This window comes from Cannabis sativa, chromosome 9 (genome assembly GCF_029168945.1).
Source record: "Cannabis sativa cultivar Pink pepper isolate KNU-18-1 chromosome 9, ASM2916894v1, whole genome shotgun sequence".
NCBI lineage: Eukaryota > Viridiplantae > Streptophyta > Magnoliopsida > Rosales > Cannabaceae > Cannabis > Cannabis sativa.
In genome coordinates, this window is record NC_083609.1 from 44,130,100 (window position 1) to 44,148,974 (window position 18,875).

At 32.6% G+C, this 18,875-nt stretch overlaps 1 protein-coding gene across 1 annotated transcript; it reads right to left on the reverse strand.

Annotated features, from left to right (window-relative positions):
• Positions 1–225: 225 nt before the first annotated feature.
• LOC115721738 (protein C2-DOMAIN ABA-RELATED 4) lies at positions 226–1,341 on the reverse strand. The gene is made up of 3 exons (XM_030650809.2): positions 1,075–1,341; positions 856–951; positions 226–749 (listed from the first exon to the last, which is right to left on the reverse strand). Exons 1-3 carry the CDS (start codon positions 1,183–1,185, stop codon positions 459–461), a joined length of 498 nt encoding a protein of 165 aa, XP_030506669.1. The 5' UTR covers positions 1,186–1,341; the 3' UTR covers positions 226–458.
• Positions 1,342–18,875: the final 17,534 nt, after the last annotated feature.

Below are 18,875 nucleotides of genomic sequence, written 5' to 3' on the forward strand. Positions count from 1 at the left end.
TCTGATAAGAGTGTTAAACAACGTAATATTAGATTTGATAAGAGTGTTAAACACAATAAATTCCCTTTGCATTTCTCACTTTAGATAGGTGCGCAACAAGTTAAAGTTTTTTGAATTAGTGTTACACACTAAAGCGTGAAGGTCAAACTTCCCTTCTCAAATTTTCCGTGTAAAATAGTGTCCTAGCAATAGCATTACTGTTTTATATAAATTAGCTACAAAATATTAAACGAAAAGAGCATTACACTTTCGTTTATAAAGAATGATTTTTTTTTTTTTTTTGAATACAATAAAGAATGAATTTAATTAAATACTTTTTACAGGGGAAAATGAACAGAAAGCAGTTGTTGAGCTATGTTCTTTCACAACCCCCATTTAGAATGACAGATTCACAAGGGATTGGAGGATACTGCGCTTATGTACTCTAATTTTGCCTATCATATGTACTAGCTTTAACCCTACAAGCCCTTTGAATTTGGAACATCAATCCACTGCAACTGAAGTTCAATTTCACCACACTCCACATTTCTGAGTCTCAGAACCATGTCCTGCACAACTTTGCCATTTGAGAAGTAAATTTTACTCTCTTCCGCTAGGCAGTTATGCCTATTGGGCTGGACTTTTGAGATTATGGTTCCATTTGGGAGGCCCTTTAAGCCCATCTTCAAGGCCTTCAAATATGGGCTTATCTCAAACTCTGCATCACCCATGCTGTCATCAAAGCTGAAGGTGTCCTTGTCATATGCAAACTGAAAAATTATGATAGGGAGTGGAAAGAGTTAGTACAATTCACATATGGAATTTGATCAACAAAACATGAAAATAAAACTTGGGACTTTGGATTATGATTATTACCAGCTTAACTGGAGTATTAAAATTCGAAACTGTGAGAGTTAGAAGATCATTCCATTCTGGATTTACATTATGAGACACCACATGAGTCTTCAACTTCTGCAGTTAAGAAATATTTTTCAAGATATCATTAGAATGAAGCCATTTATTCCACTTAAAGCCGAATCACCATATATCTACATTTAGAATCTTTAAAAAGTGACAAAATCCATATAATATTACCTGCTTTCCCATTTTGACAACTACATAAGGGTCACTGCTTAGGGCGTCTCTGATAGCAAGATTCACTCCTCTCTTGATGTGAATTCTAAGAAGACCCAACCAGTTCTCCATTATACCAAAAATATAAAAGCTTAGGAGGTGATTTTAGCAGCTTAAAACCAGAAAAGTAAAGAAGAAAAACACTGAACAAATACAGAAACTAGACTTGGGATTTTTAAAATTATTTTGGTTTTTGCTGTAAAACAAAGTTTGTTTGATGAGCTAACTGTAATGACCTCTCATTTATTTATACCCAACCCTAAATAACCCCATAACTTGTTTCTTTACTCTTTCCAATGTCAATGTCAAATTGTCAATTTTGATGACCACGTCATCACGTGATTCACGCGCGATAATGCTGAGGGCTCATTCTTTGTTTCTTTATATCTATACTTAGCACAATTTTGACTAAGCAGAGAAACTGGAGGCGCGTTGTGGGCCTTCGAGAGAGACTCATCACAAACATCACTTGTTTTGGAATAGTGTTCAACGTAAATACACATATATTATGATTACAAGTGGCTTCAAGTTAAACCTAATTTACTTTTTATTATTTAATTTTAAAATAATAGCTTTGGATTTAACGACCTCCATACATATATTCATATTATATATCATATGCCACAAATTTTCATATAAATATATTTAGAAGGTAATACAATAGGCTGTGTAAGATTTTAACTATTGATGGTATACTAATTTATAGTGATTGATTGAATCACATGGTTCAAATTAATTTTTGAAAATTTAAATATGATTAATAATTTTTTATTTATAATTAATTTTAAATATTATTAATTAGCTCTAATTAACAAAACTCCACATCTAACTTTAAATTTATATTTTTTTTTACTTATTTACCTTGTTACTATTTATAACTAGGTAATAGGGGTGTTCATCAAACCGCTCAAACCGCTTAAACCGCTCGCACCGCACACACTGCGAAAAAAAATGTGGTTTGAAATTCTTTGCGGTGCAGTCGCGGTTTGAATTTTTCCTAAACCGCGCGGTGCGGTGCAGTTTGCGCTTTTGAATTGTTAATATGCGGTTCAAACCGCACCGCACCGCATATTATAAAAATATCAATTTTTATATTTATTTAGGTCCAATACGTGAATATTCAACTTAAAGTCTACTATTCTTTCAAAAAAAAACTTAAAGTCTACTAATTATTGTATTGTTGACACTTAATTTTTTTTTTCATATTTATTTTCAAGCCTTATGGTATTTTGACAAGTTTTGCTCAAAGTTTGTTGTATTTGTGATAGTTTAATTATTTAGTGATAGTCCAAATCGCATAAACCACAAAAACCGCACCGCACCGCACTATTTTTTGCGGTGCGATTTTTGCAGGTTTTTAATTTCGCGGTGCGGGTGCGGTTTGGGAAATTTGAAAAAAACGCATGCGCAGGTTGGTTTGAAAAAACTGCACCACTCGCACCGCGAACACCCCTACTAGGTAACGTAATCACCTTTCGTGCGGCGATTTAAAATATTTTTTTATGCATTAATTTAGATATTTTAATGTTTATTTTATATATTGAATTATTACTAATGATAAAATATTGTAAATTTAAAATAATAAATTAAAAACTTAAATTTTAAATTTTAAAATGTCTAATTTACTTAAATTATTTAAAATTAGGTACAATATTAAAAATAGAAGGGATTATTTATTTAAATTCAAATCTATATTTTTTTTGAAATAAAATCATCATCTTTATTCATTGCAATCCATAGTGATTACATGATTAAAATCTGGAGTAACATCACTACTCCTGATAACACGATCAACAACTAAATAGGATGCTCGAGCTAAGAAGTGAGTAACACTATTTGCAGAACGTCTAATAAAATTAATAGAAACATCTCTCAAATCATTTAGCATCGAAATAACACTTTCAAAGTATGAAACCATAGGAAGAGAACTACGTAATGCTTGCACCACTGTAAGACTATCAGTTTCAATGAAAAAAAAAATTCAAATCTATATTAATTATTAAGTGTATATAAATTATTTAGACATTTTTAATTGATTCAAATTATAAGTCATAAATATATTAATAAATATTTATTAAATTTAGTTAGCTCGGGTAATCTTTTATTTTATTTATGTTATCGTTATCATCACCGTATCTTACTTATAGTCACTACTATGTTCAAAAATAGTCATCGTATCTCATTCATGGTTGGTAATAAACTCAAACTCTTTGTCATCACCTTTCACCGTATCAAAGATTGACCAAAATCAATATTACAAAAAAAAAGATAATAAAACGTTTGAATTAATTTTTTTTAATTATATATAAAAAAAAATTAATTATATATAAAAATTTGAAATTTTTACATGAAAAATCCTTTTTACACACTTTATTACATAATTACCCTCACACGCCTATTACTACATTTATACTTACAAACTTATTTTTATTACACATTTACCACTTACTCATCATACCATGCATACACGTGTTCTCTCCCATAAATCAATCAAATCATACTCTCTTCCCTCTCTTTTTTCATTTTGTTTTCATTTCATTTTCTATTCTTCATTTCTGTTCTCTAAGTTCATTTTGAATTCAAGTAACCTCCATTAACCACCCATAATTTATCACGTTTTTCCCTCTTATTTTTGGTTCATCCACGAATTTTCAACTTCCTCTTAGCCCACGATTTAGCAACTGTTTTTCCCTCTCTGTTTCATTTTTTTTCAATCTTATTTATACCATGGCAATCACTCGGTCATCTTCATCCCCTTCTCCAGTTCTCAAAAAGAAATCAAAAATGGGCAAGAAATCTTTGGCCAACAAATCCAAGGGTAAACGCCCAATCATTGATGATTTTGATTCTGATTTTGAAGCTCCCATGCCGAAGCGTGTGAAACCCACTTCTTCGAAGAAATCGAAGCTGAACTTGGAGGAGCCCTCGCTTCCAGAAATTTCTGGGAAAAAATTTCAAAAATCTATTACACATTCTGAAGATCGGAATGAGGTTGGTTTTTAGTTTTATTTTCGTTTCCCCCTTTTCTTCCATTTCTGCTTTACCCAGATTTTTGGCGTTTTCATGTTCATTTTGCTTTGTGTGATTTTAGGGTTTCATTTGCGCATTTTGTTTCATGTTTTTAAATTTTTTAGTTATTTATTGTTGCTTTTGATCTTTCCATTTGATTCGATGCAGGTGTTGTTCTTTAATTTTGTTTTGTTTTCTTTATTTTTAGTGTTTTTTTGTGCTTACAGGTTATGTGTTTTGTTTTCGTTTTTGGTGTTTTCAATCATTCTTCGTTAGTTTCTTTTCAGTTTTTAATAGTTTATTCTTGGTATGTTTTGATGTGTTTTCGATTTTCATTAGGTTTAGTTGTTTGCTGTTATATTTTAGATTTCAAAATGATTTTCAAATCTTTGCTCTATATTTTTCTATAGTTGTATATGTTTTTTAGTTTGTTTGTTGTTTTAATATAGTTTTGTTGTTCTTTTTATACTGCATTTTTCGATTTCTTTTAGGGTTAGTTGTTTACTGTTTTTTTAATGTTTCCAAACGATTTAAGGTCTTTGCTGTTATTTTATGTGTAGTTGTTTGCCATTGATAGTTTGTTTTTAGTTTGTTTGTAGTTGTATTACGGTTTTCATCGTTTTTAACTCGGGATTTATAATTTATATTGGCCCTTTTTTGTTATGTTGCGGGTTTGGAATTGTAAATTTAGTCCTTCGATTTTACGAGATCTAAGTGTGTGTGCACTAAAGTGTGATTCTGTGATAAATAATATTAAAAACACTTTATCTGTTAATTTGCTTTCTTTGTTTCGTCAAACTCGGTTTTGGGCATTTTAAGGATATGCCCGAGTTTGTTTTTCATACAAGTCGTTCATAGTTTATTACTAAGGGAAGTTTTACGGCCTAATCCTAAGGAGTTTTGGGCTAAGGTTCTTTGGCGTAGTTGCATACGGTTTAGTGCGAAGAATTTTACCTTATTTACGGTTTAGATTGTTTCGGTGATTGCAACAAGTTGTTGTTTTCACGAGGAAACAAATCAATTAGTAGAAACATGTTTCCGAGTGGTGTAAAAACTATTGACAACAAAGCCATCGAGGATGCTTTTTTGGGTAGTCGGTGGGGTTTGGATGAGTCTATTGGTTTGAAAATGGCCGTTTTGTATTTCATTCGGTGTTTTCTTCTTAGCAATACTCCGACAAAGAAGTGTCACAGGTTTGTTCTAGATGTAGTTGATAGCGGTCGGTGGGATGAGTATTGTTGGGGTAGGGAATCATTTGAATTGACAATTGACTCATTCAAAGGTAGGATTGAGCATGGGATCATTATGAAAAATAGAAAGGCGAGAGAAGTGGAGGCCAATATGATGGCCGGTATAGGGCATTGGGATGTCCTTGGGATTTTCTTGTTTGGTTTTATGAATGCCGTCCCCCGCAATGGTGAACTCTTTACGTAAGAGAGTTTCATCTTCTATTCCCGGGATTCGAACTCGGAGCAACACCATCGTCACCAAAAATCCAACCCTTCGAGACTTGAAGGGCAAGATTTTTGATTTACCTTTGGAGAAGGTACTTTACGGTTTCTTTCTTGTTTTTTTCCCCGTTTCTTTTCGGTTTTATATATGTTGTTGTTTTTTGGTTTTTCCAATTGTTTTAATTTTTTTTCATATTATGTTTAATTATCTTTGTTCGGTTGAAGATAAAAAACATGCGTCCTGCGATGAAGAGAGGCGGCGGCTTCAACTTGACGGTCTATTTCTCGATGAATCTATTGATGAACGTGGTGTAGCGAAGCAATCCTTCGAGGGTGGCTCATCTTCAAAGAAGTCTCGATTCGGCGAGATATTGATTGGATGAAATCTAAGGCTTGGAGATGCTCGGTTCGAATCAATCATCATTGGCGAGGACTTCATTTCGTTGAGGTGTTTTGTTGATTTTAATTTCAAATCCGTAATGTTGTAATTAAGGATATCCAAGAGAAGGTTAATGCCATTCATCGTCGTCCTTCTGACGAGGTATTTATTCTTATTTTATTGTTTAGGTTTTTATATTTTTTGTATAGTTTCTTTCTTGTTTTATTTAAGTTTCATTTATGTTGGTTGATACGGGGAAAGTCATCGGATGAATTAGTAACTCAAGATTCGATGATGATCCCGATGATGATGATGATGATGATGATGCCGAGGATGATGAGAAGCGTTGCTGATCCGGAAAATATTGATTACGACTCCGACGATGGTGGTGAGTTGGTTAAAGTTGGTGGGGATGCCGATGATGCCGACAAGGTCACATTATTCTTGTCCTTTGGATGTGAATCCTTCGAGGATGTTGGAGGGAGTGATAAAAATGTTAAGGATGTTGAGAAGCGAAGGGCGATGAGTCTCGATTGAAGCGGGGACGATTTCTTTGATGGGTTGAGCCGACTTGTAATAGATGATGATCAAGTTGTGTTGGCTGGCTTGGAGGCTGTTGCTAAAATCAATGTAAGTTTACTTTTAATTGTTTTCAAAAAAACTAGGTTTCTTTTTGGTTGCTCATTAGTTTCTAGTATGTTTTGCAAGCTTGTTTTAATGCATTCTTTATTTTTTAGGTCCCCGCACCCAATCCGGATGTTGTTGGTGAAAAGTCGGATGCCCTTCATGCGATGAAGGCGGGGATACGTCTGCGATACACCTGTTGGATAAGAGGAAGCGTGCTCCGGCCTTGAAATCTCCATTTGTTGATTTCGGGTACGCGATGTCGGGAGCAACTCCAATGGAGCTTATGTCCTCGGGTTCTCGATCGGTGGATGATAGGGATTTCAAAATGGTGACTTATGTGAAGGGCCTTTATGCTCTTAATGATGCTTTTGCGATCCGTATCTACCGAGATTGAGGCAAAATTTGACTCTTGGATTGGTGAAGGATTGCTTAAACATCCCCGGGTATTTTTATTAAATCTGTTTTTGTATTATTTTTTTTTCAGTTTTATTCTGTTTTAATGCTATTTTTTTGCTGTTTTTTTGTTGTTGTAGGCATTATAATTGTTATGAAGACGGCGCAAAGAAATTTACCGGGTTTTAGGCTAGGTGTTGATTATGTTGAGGATAAAACTTGGTTTTACCATTTGGCCACATGCGACATGTTTAAGAACGACTCGGTAAAGTTTCCAATTTATATTTTACTTATGGTAGTTTGTTTTTAGTTTCTTTATAAATGTTTTTTAGTTTTGATACTATATTTCAGTTTTTTTACAGTTGTTAAACCTTTTCATTTGTGTTTCTGTGTTGTTTTTTTTTCTCAGCATATGAACACCATATTCTATTACCTTCGGAAAAAAGGTAAGTATTCTTCCGCATTGTGACGTTGAATTTCGCAACCATCGATTGTCTTTTTGATGATTCCATCCAAGCATTGTACCACCAATTTAACACGGCCAAGTCAATGTAGACTAAGATGTCACACATTCACGTTGCCCACCCAATTGCGCATTACATCGAGGTATGCGCATTCCACATTCCAAGCCTTGGTATGAAGCCGATCACGTGCTTTTCATCATCAATTTAAGAAGGGAAAGTCATTGGGTTTTTGGGCGTCTTGACGTGCACGAAAGGACGTTATTTACGTACAATTCTTTGAGAACCGCGAAGATGAATGCCGCAGCTAGGAATGCGATGAAGGCTTATTCCGTGTTCTTGCCTTTGTTTTTCGATTTACTTGGGTTACGGAAGAATAGAGCACAAGTTCTGCCTCGATTTCGACCCTACGGCTCCATTCGGAATCGTGGAGCTTAGTGGTCTTGCGTCTCGGCGAGAAGAAGTGAGTGTTTCTTTTAAGTTTCTTTTATGTTGTTTTTTAGTTTCTAATCCGTTTATTTTTTCTCTATGTTTTTTAACGAGTGATTGTGGAGCATATGTTCTGTCGCCTTTGCTTTGAATTCTTTATACACGGAAAGGATGTCCTATGAGACTTTGACATCGAAGTTTATCGAACCCGACTTGCTTCACTTTTCTACTCGTACGGACAAAGGAAAATTGACGAAAGTATTGACAGCGAGGATGAGAAGCAAACCAAGTCTTCTAAGGCATCTAAATTGAAGAAATAGGAACTTTTAATTTGGTGGCTCTATTATGTTATTTGTTGAATCTATTTACTTGACAAGTTTTAGTGTTGTTGTGTGTTTAAAACTATGTAGCTGGTTTAAAACTTTTAGGATATTTGACATTCACTCCTTATAATATCTTTATTGTATAGGTTTGTATTTCCCAAAGTTGTGTGTTTTTTTAATTGTTCAAGTTCTTATATACGGTCGCACAACTATGGAGAAACTATTAACCAACTAAATACAAACTATGTTTTCATTTTTCCTAAATAGTGCTATGAATGTATATTTATTCTTCGTATTCCATTAACTCTTTTCCCTTATTCAAGTTATGTTTTATCAATTATTGTTGCCTTTAAAACTTGTAAAGAATAAGTCATTCGGTACTTAATATTTTACAAAGGGTCGCAATCAGTAACAAAACGATTTTGAAACTATTAAAAAGCTGTTTCAAATTTCATAAAAATGAAATCCCATGTATTTAGAGCATCAGGATCAACTTTGTTTGAATTTGCACACAAAATTAAACAATTCAAATATTTCATATGTATCTATTTTATTGCTTGATTGTTGCATGTCTTTCGATTGTGTCCGTATTTGTCCACATTCTTGCTTTGTTATGTTTTTTTGTATCCCATTCAGATAAAAACCTTCGTTTCCTTGGTCTTCCAGATCTTATTTTTTGGTTTGGTGGCAGAACAATGATATCTTTTATGTTTTGTGGCACATCCCAAGTTGTGTGATTGTGTACCGGATATGTTGAGCCGCTGTATGTTTCAAGCCATGTTCGCGTGGTGTAATAACCCGAACGTAGTTGTAAACATTCAAGTTCATCTCTTTTATAACAGCAAGCGCATGAGCACACGGTAACTCATCAAGTTGGAATCTGTTGCAACTGCATGTTTTCTCCTTGAGGTTGATGACCCATGATCTGGTTAGTTCAATGACTTCGAACATGGTCTCGTTTATTGGTTTTACTGCGGATTAAGTGTAAAGCTCGTTAATATGTATGACAACGAAAAACAAACTATAAAGAAACTGAAATGCAACTAAAATATTTAACATGTCATTACATTTTCTGTCAATGATTCCACAAAGTTGTCGACTAATTTCTTTTCGCAACGTAGGTGTTAAAAATGTTGTTGTTTTCTTGCTTTTTCTGTTTGTGTATGTCCATTGTTGAATCAATGCTCTCAATGACTCCATCGGTGTTGTGATTGGTAGCTCTCTGGGCGCCAAGTTTCTTTGCATTTAGAGATTCAGCAATGTTTGAAGTCATAGTTGAATACCTTTTTGCAGTGGTATCTTGACCATTTGTGGTATCCAACTTGTTGTAAATATGGTCTTACACGGATGTCCAAGCTGTCCAACTCGCTCATATGGTATTCAAATTTCCTCTCTGTGTATGCTCTGCTTGACGAAGAATGGTTTATCCGGCTTGCTTGCATTCTTCTTGAAGGTTGCTTTTAGGTTGCTTAACGAATTGGTATACACAATAGCAATGTGTGATTTCGGAAATACTTGACAAGTTTGCCTTACTTATGCTCTCATGTCTATGCGAGATCAAGCACTTGTTCCTCTCTAATCCCATATGTTTCTCTCACTTTTGTGAAAAACCATTGCCATGAGTTGTTGTTTTCTGAATCCACAACGAAAAGCTAGTGGAAAAATGTGCCCATTTGCATCCTGTGTACAAGCGGAGTGTACCTCCATATGTTGATTTAAGGAAAGTTCCGTCAACAACTATTATAGGTTTGCATTTCTTCCATCCTTTTATTGATGCATCCAGTGCGACAAACAAGTACTTGAAGCTGTTGTCATCCTCTGTTTCCATGTGCACTATTGTTCCGGGATTAGTTTTTTGCAACATGTGCAAAAAACCGAGCAGCAACTTTGTATGATTCGTTGGCTTTTCCTCGTAATTCTTCTTGCGCGTGCTCTTTGCTTCTCCATGCTTTCATGTAGTTCATTCGACCCCATACTTGTGTTTCATTTCTCCTGTGATGTCTTGTGGCGTTTGAGTTGTTTTTATGTTGGTGAACCGTGGCTTGATGTAGTTTCCAATCAATTTCGTTGTAGCTTGTCTCTTGTCGGCAAATGCGATGTTTAGATCACAAGTGTGTATCACCTTTACGTCGTACTTTCGAATGATGAATGACTTTGTTGGCCCGTTTACGGATCTTTGTTAGTGCCCACTTGCATTTTGGATCCAAACAACAAATCTTGTATGTTCTTGCACATGATTTTTTAACTCCGAATTGGAAGTTGTTCCTAATTGCATAGAAACCAAGCACGCTGCAGTGTTTCTTTGTCTTTGTATATTTGTGCTTCTTCTATTTACGGATGATGCGGATCTCGTGATTAGTAGTTCGTCATAATGCGTGATTTACAGTTCCTTTTTCTGTTGTTTTCCAGTTGCTCAACCATTTCCTCTGCCACAAGTTTTGCATAGTCCATGAAGTCAAAACTTTCTTCCCCAAATTCCGGTACTCTTGCTTCAATTATATGTTGTTGATTTGTTGAGTCTTCTGTTGTTGCTGCATTGTATTCGATTGGTTGGAAGGCGCTTCTATGTGTAATTAATGAATTGTCATTTCCAAAGAATGTTGCATCGATGGTTGTTGTTGGGTTGTTGATGACATTCACACACATTGGGTATGTTGTGAAGTCGGGTCTTTCGGTTTGAGTTGTATGTAGAAATGCGGGCTTTGATCATCCTTTATCCTCAATGGTTGGTATCCTTCCTTCACTTGATATTTCGATTGCAAAACGAGTGTTGTCTTGGTTGCATTCAAGGGCATCTTTGAGTTTCTGTTGCAAATCTTCATAGTTACTGATTGGCGAGAAATGTAGTGTCCATCGGCTTCATAATTTTCATAATTCATTCGATCATCGAATTTTCCATTGTAGAAGACTAGGAATGGAATGTCTTTCCTTTCTGTGTTTTTGCAATGGTTATTAGTCCGAGCAACGAATTTTAAAACTGGTTTTATTATGTTATGAATTAGAGTACAAACTTACTACTATCTCTGTTCCTTTGTTCAAGCATTGTATTTCCTGTCCTGATTCCTGATTTTGCCATTTTTTTGGTTGTTAATAAACTACAAAGAAACGAGAATAAAACTATTAAGAAACTTCATTTAAATTTTGGGAAACTAACCATTTCTCAAACTCGTTGTACTCTATCTTTTCCACAATAAATTCCCGCAAAAAACGTAATGAAACTATTATTAAATGATTATGCAATCGTAAACCAACCGAAAAACCACGATTATATCCCCAAAATTACATAGTTATTACGCATTGTCATTTTTCATCATGTTTATTCGAATCAGATCGATTTACAACTATTATAAAACTAATTTGCTACCATTAACATATATCTTACCTTGTATATATGCTAGCTCTTGGTACTTGTCATATAACACTTCTTCATGATTTCTAAACCATTTTCAAACGATAATGCAACTGTAAGCCAACGCAAAAAAAAAATAAAAAAAAGTTATTAGTATCCCTTGTTTCCTTAATCAGAATCAGTTCTTGTTTATTGGTTTTTACCATATGAATTGCCTGTTGCACACCATTGAATCAACCAGAATGCAACTAAAAATGCTGTGTATCATTGTTGAAAAAAAAATTCAGTTCATACCTTTTTTTTGGATTTGAGGGGGAGCTCCGATTGCTCAATACGGTTACATTGCTTCAATGCGAATTTTCGACGATCGTTTGAGTGATATTGCACTATAAAAACCGAAATCAAATGTTGAAATTCGGTTTCTCCACGGTTGTCCCTGCTCTTTTTTAAAAAAATTTGTTTAGATCGTTGGATTTGTTCGTTTCCTATTGAAATTCGACGGGATTTGGACGGTTGTTTTACGTTCGATCCGGTTTCATTAAGTTGCGTGTTGCATCGATGGAGCTTCATTCATCCTCTCCGTTTGTGACGTGCGGCTGAAGGTAAGGGCAAGTGGTATTTTTGTAATATTTTCATTTTGGGCTGTACAAATGTTCATTGGGCCGGCCCACAGTATTGTTGTAATATTTTTCCATTTTTAGAATATTCCTGTTTTTTTCCCTAAAAATTTTAGAATGTATTTAAATAAAATCTACACTAAAGATATTTATATATATATTTTAATTTATGTTGCATATTAGATATATTTAAGAAAAATTACTATATATTTAACTAAATATATATAAATAAATAAATAAATAAGAATTAAACTATTAATAATCTATCTATATATATAAAGGAGAAGTATGAGGCGGTGATGTGGCGGTCTAAAAATAGTTTAAAGTGCTCATTCTTTTTTCTCTACTTTTCTTCTTTTTTTTTTATTAAGTACTCATTCTTTTTTTTTTTTCTATTTTTTCTATTTTTCTATTTTTTACTAATTTTTTTAATATTAATTATTATATAAATAACAACATAAATTAAGTTAAAATATCATTTTTTTTTCATCACACGTTGTTTATAATTTTATTTTCCCTTACTCTTTTTCTGTTGAAAATATTTTACTAGGATCTAAATTTACTACAATGTATGTTTCATTAACATCCTAATATGAATTCTAAACCAATAAAATAAACACATATAAAGTTTAGGAAACCTTACATTGGGTGCAGCGGAATATAATGACTCCTTCCGTTCAGATCTCTAGCCCTTGATTCCTTTCTGTAGCAAAGCATCACCAAGATCTGAACCTGGATCTCTTTCTCTCCTTCCTTTGATGTTGAATCTCCTTCTTGTTGGTTGATTTTCCACAGTCTTACACACTATAATTGAGATACCACTTGATGTGTGTGGGCACTCACTCATTCACTCAAGGATTTCGAAATTATTGAAGAAGAAAAGAGAAGAAGAGGTTTTGGCGATAGAGAATAGAAAGAGGCTCAGTTTTCATCTGACAAAGTTCACAAAGTTAAGTGTGAATGAGAGCCATCACTATCTATTTATAGATAACCGCCTAGGTTTAAGTTAGAATTATTTGGCATTAAAATAATGAAAAATTAAATGATAAAAGCCTACAATAGTGGTCGGCCTGGGCTTTGGATAATGGGCCTCACTTGTGCAATTTTGCTGTTTTATCATTTCTGCATCTCATTTTCTCAAAAAAGCCAATTTTCAAATTCAACCATTTAAATGCCAATTCTAATTATTTAATAACTAAAAAATTAATTATTAAATAATATTGTCATTTAATATATTTATTAATTAGACATATAAAGTTTCTTAATTAATAAATAAACCTAGAATCTCTTTTCTTTACAATTTCGCACTTGCTTAGTGAAAATTCATAAACTAGACATAGTCTAACTTTAGAATTATAATTGATTAATCGAAATCAATTAACTGAGTCTTACAAGCAGTATGGTCTCAACTAGTATGGGGACCATGGGTCTATATATCCGAGTTTCCAATAAGTAGATCAAGAGTTTATATCTTAAATTCACTGACTTATTAATTCTTCGTTGAATCCATGCATAGAACTTAGAATTGCACTCTCAGTTTATAGAACGCTTTATATGTTCCACGATATAGATACGTCATTAGTTATCCATTGTTATAATCCTAATATGATCAATGACCCTCTAATAGATGATCTACATTGAATAGGCACTAAGTTACTGTTACACCTTTCAATGTATTTTATCCTTAAAACACTTAGCTCCGTATAAATGATATTTCAGCGAAGTGAAATGAGATCTCCACCATTTATCTCTGTTTAGCTAAGCTCGAAAGATATCATCGTTTCACTTCTAAATTCCTATAGAAGTTATAGACTCCATATTTATGTTAGCGCTCCCACTCAATTATACTATCATGTTCCCAAAATGTACGTATCACCCTGACCCAAAAGTAGGCTTAACTAACAAACCAAAGAACATGTATAATACTCTTGAGATCGAACCTAAACATATCAGGATAAAGATCATTTGATCTAGGATCAACATGAGATATTGAATTGAATAGATATTACGGTAAATTTTAATATATATAATCAAAGTTCAATATCGGTCCCTTCCGATGTATACTCCATACATCCGATGCTGGTAAACTTTGCCAATGCCCATGAAAGGACATAACACTTATCCAAGGTGTAAGAATACCTATCGCTGATTATCATGTCAGTCTAAATCCAGTGAACTGACAAATCAGGGAATAAACTTTTGAACATATAATTAAGATTATATTCCACTGTGTTGACAACACTATAATCATTAACAAATTCATATGTTCTGGACTTAAATAGAATTCATACATTATGTACATATAATCATGAAATAAATCATGTGAACCATGCAACATAAAATGTTATTTCTGATCTTTATTAATAAGTAAATCTGATTATATTGAAATGAGTTTTGTTTAGGGCATAAAACCCAACAAACTCCCACTTGCACTAATATAAAACAAAATTTGCATTTCAAATAATCTCAACACCTTAATATACAAATCAAGTGTAGTAGTAGTAAACTCCTCGTAATAGGATCTGACAGGTTGATATAAACACAACCTTTTCTCCACCATTACTCTTCCTTAATCACAAAATCTTTGGTATTGTGAAATTCCTCTCTATATGTCTACTCTCTTGGGATACTGGATTCTATACTTTTGGCAACTACTTTTGGTTAATCAGGAAATAACACTAGTAGTTAAGATAAGTGGGAACGGTGCCACAAATGTATAGAATTTTCCTTAGACTGAATAAGTACCTTTCCTGCAACTTTAACATTCAGTCTCTATCTGGTAGACCTAGAGATTTCAGATAGGTTTTTACACTTCTCCAAAATCACTACTCCATCCCCAGAGTAATCACCATCTTATCAGCAGACTTTCTAGCAGAAAGGCAAGTCTCGAAATCTGATGTGGTGTAGTCTAAGAGTTTTAAAACTCACCCTTATCGACTAACATATGGTTCCTCTTCTTAATCTTAAGATTTACTTGATTGTCTTCAAATATTCATCTCCTGGATTAATCTGATACCTACTCTTTACTCCCACTCAACAGCAGGTGTCTGGTCTAAGGCATACTAAAGCATATCTGAGACCTCTCACTCTTGATTTAAGAAATTATTTCATGGCTTTATCTTTTCTGGAATAGTTGAGACTTTTCCTTAGATAAATAAAATCTATGCCTAGAAGTCGAGAAGCTTCTACAGATGGCCATTAGAAAGAAAATGCTTCAGCATCTTACTAAAGTAAGTTGCTTGCATTAGAGTAAGTAATTACCAGGTATACCACAAGCCATAGGCTTAGATAAACTCAAACCTATAATACTAGGAACAAGAAGTTTTGTTAAGTCCATTGAATATACTTATAAACGAAAATTTTCTTTTATGTTCTTGTAATAGAAAACTTTAGGTTACTCCATGTGAATGGATCAAACCATAGTTCTATTGGCTTTTCTTCTTAGTTTCTTATCTTGACTATCCCTTACTTGTTTAAACTCACAATGGATTTTAATCACTAGTGTCTTCCAAGTCATAAGAAGTGAAGTTCCTTGAAACTCTCCCACTACGACAAGGTACCGTGAATTATGTCTAAGAAAACTAAATGGTATTGACCTCTTCGGTTGTGACAAGACAACAGAGTCAGTGGGATCATCATATGTCAAATAAGATGATAGAACAGTTTTGGAATCAAGAAAAAAAATATCTCCTTTATTTGCTACTTTATTTTTAGACTTAGTCATTTTCTTAGAAAAGTAGTATTTGTTTAAACAAAACACTTTCTTATCATTGACTATGGGATGTTCCACCCCTAATCACATAGAATAGCTAACAAACATGCAAAACAAGGTTAACAGTTCTAGCTTTTCTTAAGATTTCAATTAGGTCATCCATGAATCTAGTAATGGTTTACATTAAGTACCCAACCATTGCATCATTCTGAAATTGTATTACCATAGAAGGACTTAGGCAACGACTAGTAACTCATCATCAATATGCAACTCGAATTTCTGGGGAGGTAAGTTTGGATATAATTCAAAAATCAATTTAATGATCTTTGAACTGCATATCTACTAACTATTTCTCCAGCCCTATCAGTTCGCAAGATCTTTAACCACGTACCTTAATGGTTTTCACCATTGCTAGAAATTCATGAAATTTTTCAAACATTTCAAATTTCTTTCTAGAGTGGTCGTTTTAAGAATGCAACGAAAAACTCATATCCACCCCTGAATGTACATCCATCTGAGATGAATTTACTTTCAGTGGATATAGGCATATTAACTCTTTGCAGAGATTGATCTTGTCAATACCACTATGATCAAGATACAAATGCCATAGATTAAAATTGTGTGGTTGTGTCTTTTTGATGACTTAGGTTTAGTTACATCAAAGAGTTCTTAGAATAGTGCAAGTGGATCCTGGTCACAGAATATTAAACTCATATTTCATACAGTTTGAATCCATTGATAGAAAATGGTTATTAAACACTTGTGAAAGTGAAACTGTATTATATTAAAAAAAAAGGGTAAATACCATTTTGGATCCTCTGTTTTACAAAAGTTATCAATTGGACCCTGTGTTTTGTTAAATGACAAAATAGACCCTGTATTTTCTAAAATAGTACAAATAGGACCCTAAATTGATTTTTTTATCAAAATAAAGTTTAATTATAATCCGATCTAAAAGTGCTATATGACAAAACTATTTACATTTTTTGTATCTGTTCGTATTAAGCATTGTCTTCAAGTTGGTTGTATTAAAATAAAAGTTATCAAAAATTAAGTTCAGGGTCCTATTTTTACTATTTTAGAAAATACAGGGTCCATTTTGTCATTTAACAAAACACAGGGTCCAATCTGTAACTTTTACAAAACACAGGGACCAAAATAGTATTTACCCTAAAAAAAACTATTTGGAATCTAAAATTTAAAGTCAAAGACTTAGATTTATACCAAATATACATGAGTAATTCTTTCTTGGACCAGCACTACTAATTTTAACTCTAAGTCAGATTTGTCCATACAAGTAGGAGATTTCTAAGATTGAGAATTTATATCATTTTGGGATAGAATTTCGGGAATATAATCATATGCGTCATTAAATTTCTTAAGAGAAAATAGAATGACATGAAACGATTTATAGACCATTCATCCAATGATATGTTATTAAGCTAATTCGAAATGAATAAGCTAAGAGGAATTAGAATAATTTCGTATTTAAATAAGAATCCAACGATGCTCCGATTAGCGAGAGTCATAGTAATCTTATTTATACAATCTTCTTGTTTCATATTGTAAAATACTAGTCTAAGGTGTCATCAATTGATGAACAACTAGATGTTGTATATACAAGATTTATCTTTCGAGATCTAACACTATTATGTATGTCTAATGGTGAAAATCCATTATGGATTTATCTCATTAGAAAAACAAACAAAGTTAGACCAACAATGAAGATTCGAAATTAAACTACAATTTAATAACAGAAAATAACATGGTTCAATATAAATTCATACACAATTCAGAAATTATTAAACATATAGCAAGTAGGAATGACAAGTGAAAATACTAAAACATACAATCCTAAATAATTTCCAAGGTCTTCAACAAACTGATATCAGTGTTCCGTTTAGGCGAGAGTCAAAGCTACCATCCATTGAATAGAGTTGTCGGCTCATCTAAAATGTTAAACATTCTAGCAACCTTTTATTCGATCAAGATTGGAATCCAGTGTTGTCCCGTTTAGGCGAGAGTCAAGGCTATTCTATCTTATGAGCTTCCACCATTGAATCATATTTTGTAAGTCAAATACAGTCGCCACCATTAGGGTGATCAATACCATATAAAACACTTACAAATATACTTATCTTTCGAGATTAAACGGTACTAACTTGCTAATGAACGTTCCTCCATTAGGGAGGATTACTCACTAAAACAAAAGATATGTAAAACCAACAATGGAGATCGAATGTCCTAATAATAAAGCTCATTATTTAAAGTGTATTTTCTTCTAATATTTATTTTAATCAATTTATTTTAAATATATATTTATTTAATTAAAATTTCCAATTTAGAATGAAAAATTCTAAATATAAATTTTAATTTAATATTTATAAATTTTACTTAGATGGATATGAAAATAACATGAATTATTTCTATCTTAGTAATAATTTTCAATAAATATTTAGAAAAATATTCAATTTAAGTTGTTTCAAAATTAATTTAAATTAATTTACAACTCAAATTTAATTTTCCATAAATATATATTGCATTTCGAAAAATTGAAGTATTTAAGAATACAATTTTCGAAATTGCTTGTTAAATTAAAATAAAAATAAATCCTAGAAAAAAGTATTCTAATTTAATGTTGGCCCAAAATTAATTTACAATAAAAAATATAATTTTCCTATTTAATTAAATATATAAGAAAAATTTCAAATATTTAAGTATCATGATGAAAATCCACTTAAATATTAATTTTTTATTTAATTAAATACACTAGAAAAATACTTCAAGCAAAACAGTTAATATCTATCTAGACTTTCATTGACTAATTAACTCATTTTCTAATTAAATATATTTTACTTCATTTATTTTAATTAATCATTAAATGAAAAAAATCATTGATTTAAGTTGGTTCAAAATTAAAATAAATAATTTACAACTTTAATCTATTTTTCAAATAAATTCGAAATTTCTGCATTTAAGAAATGCAATTTCGAAATTGTTGAAAAGGATTAA

Bases quoted from the DNA above. Each gene is read 5' to 3' on its own strand.
- LOC115721738 (XM_030650809.2), bottom strand. From the start codon at position 1,185: ATGGAGAACTGGTTGGGTCTTCTTAGAATTCACATCAAGAGAGGAGTG. The intron at 952-1,074 runs GTAATATTATAT...TCTTAACTGCAG, and splicing joins TTGTCAAAATGGGAAAGCAG to AAGTTGAAGACTCATGTGGT. The intron at 750-855 runs GTAATAATCATA...ATAATTTTTCAG, and splicing joins TTAATACTCCAGTTAAGCTG to TTTGCATATGACAAGGACAC.